Here is a 2,190-nt window from a genome sequence, read left to right as displayed (position 1 = left end):
TGAAAAGCACTTGCGCCGGCACCAGATGAAAAGCACTTGCGCCGGCACCAGATGAAAAGCACTTGCGCCGGCACCAGATGAAAAGCACTTGCGCCGGCACCAGATGAAAAGCACTTGTGCCGGCACCAGATGAAAAGCACTTGTGCCGGCACCAGATGAAAAGCACTTGTGCCGGCACCAGATGAAAAGCACTTGTGCCGGCACCACGTAAGAGCACCCTGCTAGCGCCATATAAAAGGCACTCAACATTCTCTGTACTGTGGCCCTTCTTTAGGAAGGGCATCCAGCTATAGAAACCATGCCAAAAGAGACAAAAACATTCCAGCTGGTCAGTTCCTGTCCAACCCATCCAACCCATGCCAGTATGGAAGATAGACAATAAATGATGATGATGGATGCAGCTTGTTGCTTCGTTTTATATTGCCTTACCCAATCACTCATTCATTCAGTCATGCCTGCATCTATATGAACAAACTGTACACTATGTATTGAGTACTACCTTCTTAATTATTATACTGTAATATTAGTATAGATCTGTGGAATGTAGTGTAGTGTGAACGAGTAGGGTGCTGTGTTGTGTCATGGGGTACTCTATAGTGTGAGCATGTTAAATGCTGTGCACTGTGGCAATGTTGTGGTGGGGGTACAGTGTGCTGAAGTAGTGTGGGTGCTGTGTTGTGCATCAGTGTGATTGCCCTGTGGTGCAGCAGCAGCATGGGTGGAAGCTTTATTTTATGGTAGTGAGTATGTATAAAACATAACAGTGTTGGGGGTACTTGCTGGTATGAAATTATGAAATGCTGAATAGTGTGACAGTATGGCATTTTGTGTAATTGTGGTATTTTTCCAGTTCAGAATCTACCATGATTAGGTTACTTTCACTCACAGGGCATATCATATTTTGGGTTTTGGGCTGTTTTATTCAAATGTTCATTGTTCTTGTCTTCAGTTATATTTTGTGGTTTTCGTTTTAGCATGGTGAGACAGCCATTCACAATGCTGCTAGTGGAGGACATGTTGATGTGATCAAATATCTCCATTCCAAAGGAGCCAATATCGATGTTCTTGACAAGGTAAGCTAGACGGGTGTGTTTTTGTTTGTTTTTTTTATTTTCTGTAACAAGGTCATTGCTATGCATACCAATATCCTAAACCACATAAAAAACAAAAATAAAAAGCCACCCAATTGATTTTCTCACCACACAAATCTCATTAAACTTATGCTAGCAAGGAAAAAGCAGATGTAAAAAATGTTGGATATCATGTCATATATATCATCAATATTTTTTCCATGCCTAACCATCTCTGAAGAGCACATGTATTAGATAACTGGCCTGTTATCTAATATCAAGTGTGAAACTGACCAATAAGATTGCCTATAATAAATCTATAACACTATACTTTAATATATATATATATATATTTCATGGCCGTTGCTAGTACCGCCTGACTGGCCTTCGTGCCGGTGGCACGTAAAAGCACCCACTACACTCCCAGAGTGGTTGGCGTTAGGAAGGGCATCCAGCTGTAGAAACTCTGCCAGATCAGATTGGAGTCCTCAGTCAAATCATCCAACCTATGCTAGCATGGAAAGCGGACGTTAAACGATGATGATGATGATGATGATGATATATATAATATACACACACACACTTTTACAAACATATATGCATGCACACACACACACACACACACACACACCATACACATAAGTAACCAAGGTGACAATGAATGTGTTCCCTTGTGACTGTGATTGGTTCTTCTTTTAACAGCTTTTTTTATCACTCTTTTATATTTTTAACAAATTCTTTACCATTAATTTCCACATGTGTATACAAGTGCACTCGCACACACACATCCACATCCACTTTCGGGCTTAAAATCTCTATTTCTTGTATTTTCAGCACAATGATAGTGCAATATTTTGGGCTGTTCGTCATGGGCATTTAGATGTGGTTCATTACCTTAAAGAAGAAGGTGTGCCCCTGAACATACAAAACAAGGTAGGCTTTAAAAAAACTTTAGAAAAAAAAAAAGCTACAGTGGTGCCCCAGCATGGCCACAGCTAACAGACTAAAATAGGTAAAAGAGTATGGTTGCATTTATTTGTATTCATTTGGCTATTTCAGAAGTGTATACAGTGAATATAGTGAATATATATATATATATATATATATATATATATATATA

The 2,190-nt window shown here is 39.5% G+C and overlaps 1 protein-coding gene across 1 annotated transcript in view; it reads left to right on the top strand.

The window, feature by feature from the left end:
• The window catches only part of LOC106873719 (death-associated protein kinase 1), a 218,404-nt gene that overhangs the window by 190,531 nt on the left and 25,683 nt on the right, over positions 1-2,190 (top strand). The window contains exons 11-12 of the mRNA XM_052972187.1: positions 975-1,073; positions 1,905-2,003. Coding sequence (XP_052828147.1) covers positions 975-1,073; positions 1,905-2,003 — 198 coding nt within the window. The remainder of the gene's footprint in view (positions 1-974; positions 1,074-1,904; positions 2,004-2,190) is intronic.

Source organism: Octopus bimaculoides, chromosome 12 (genome assembly GCF_001194135.2).
Source record: "Octopus bimaculoides isolate UCB-OBI-ISO-001 chromosome 12, ASM119413v2, whole genome shotgun sequence".
NCBI classification, from domain to species: domain Eukaryota; kingdom Metazoa; phylum Mollusca; class Cephalopoda; order Octopoda; family Octopodidae; genus Octopus; species Octopus bimaculoides.
The sequence above is the reverse complement of the archived record's forward strand: the minus strand, read 5'-3'. Positions and strand labels throughout refer to the sequence as shown.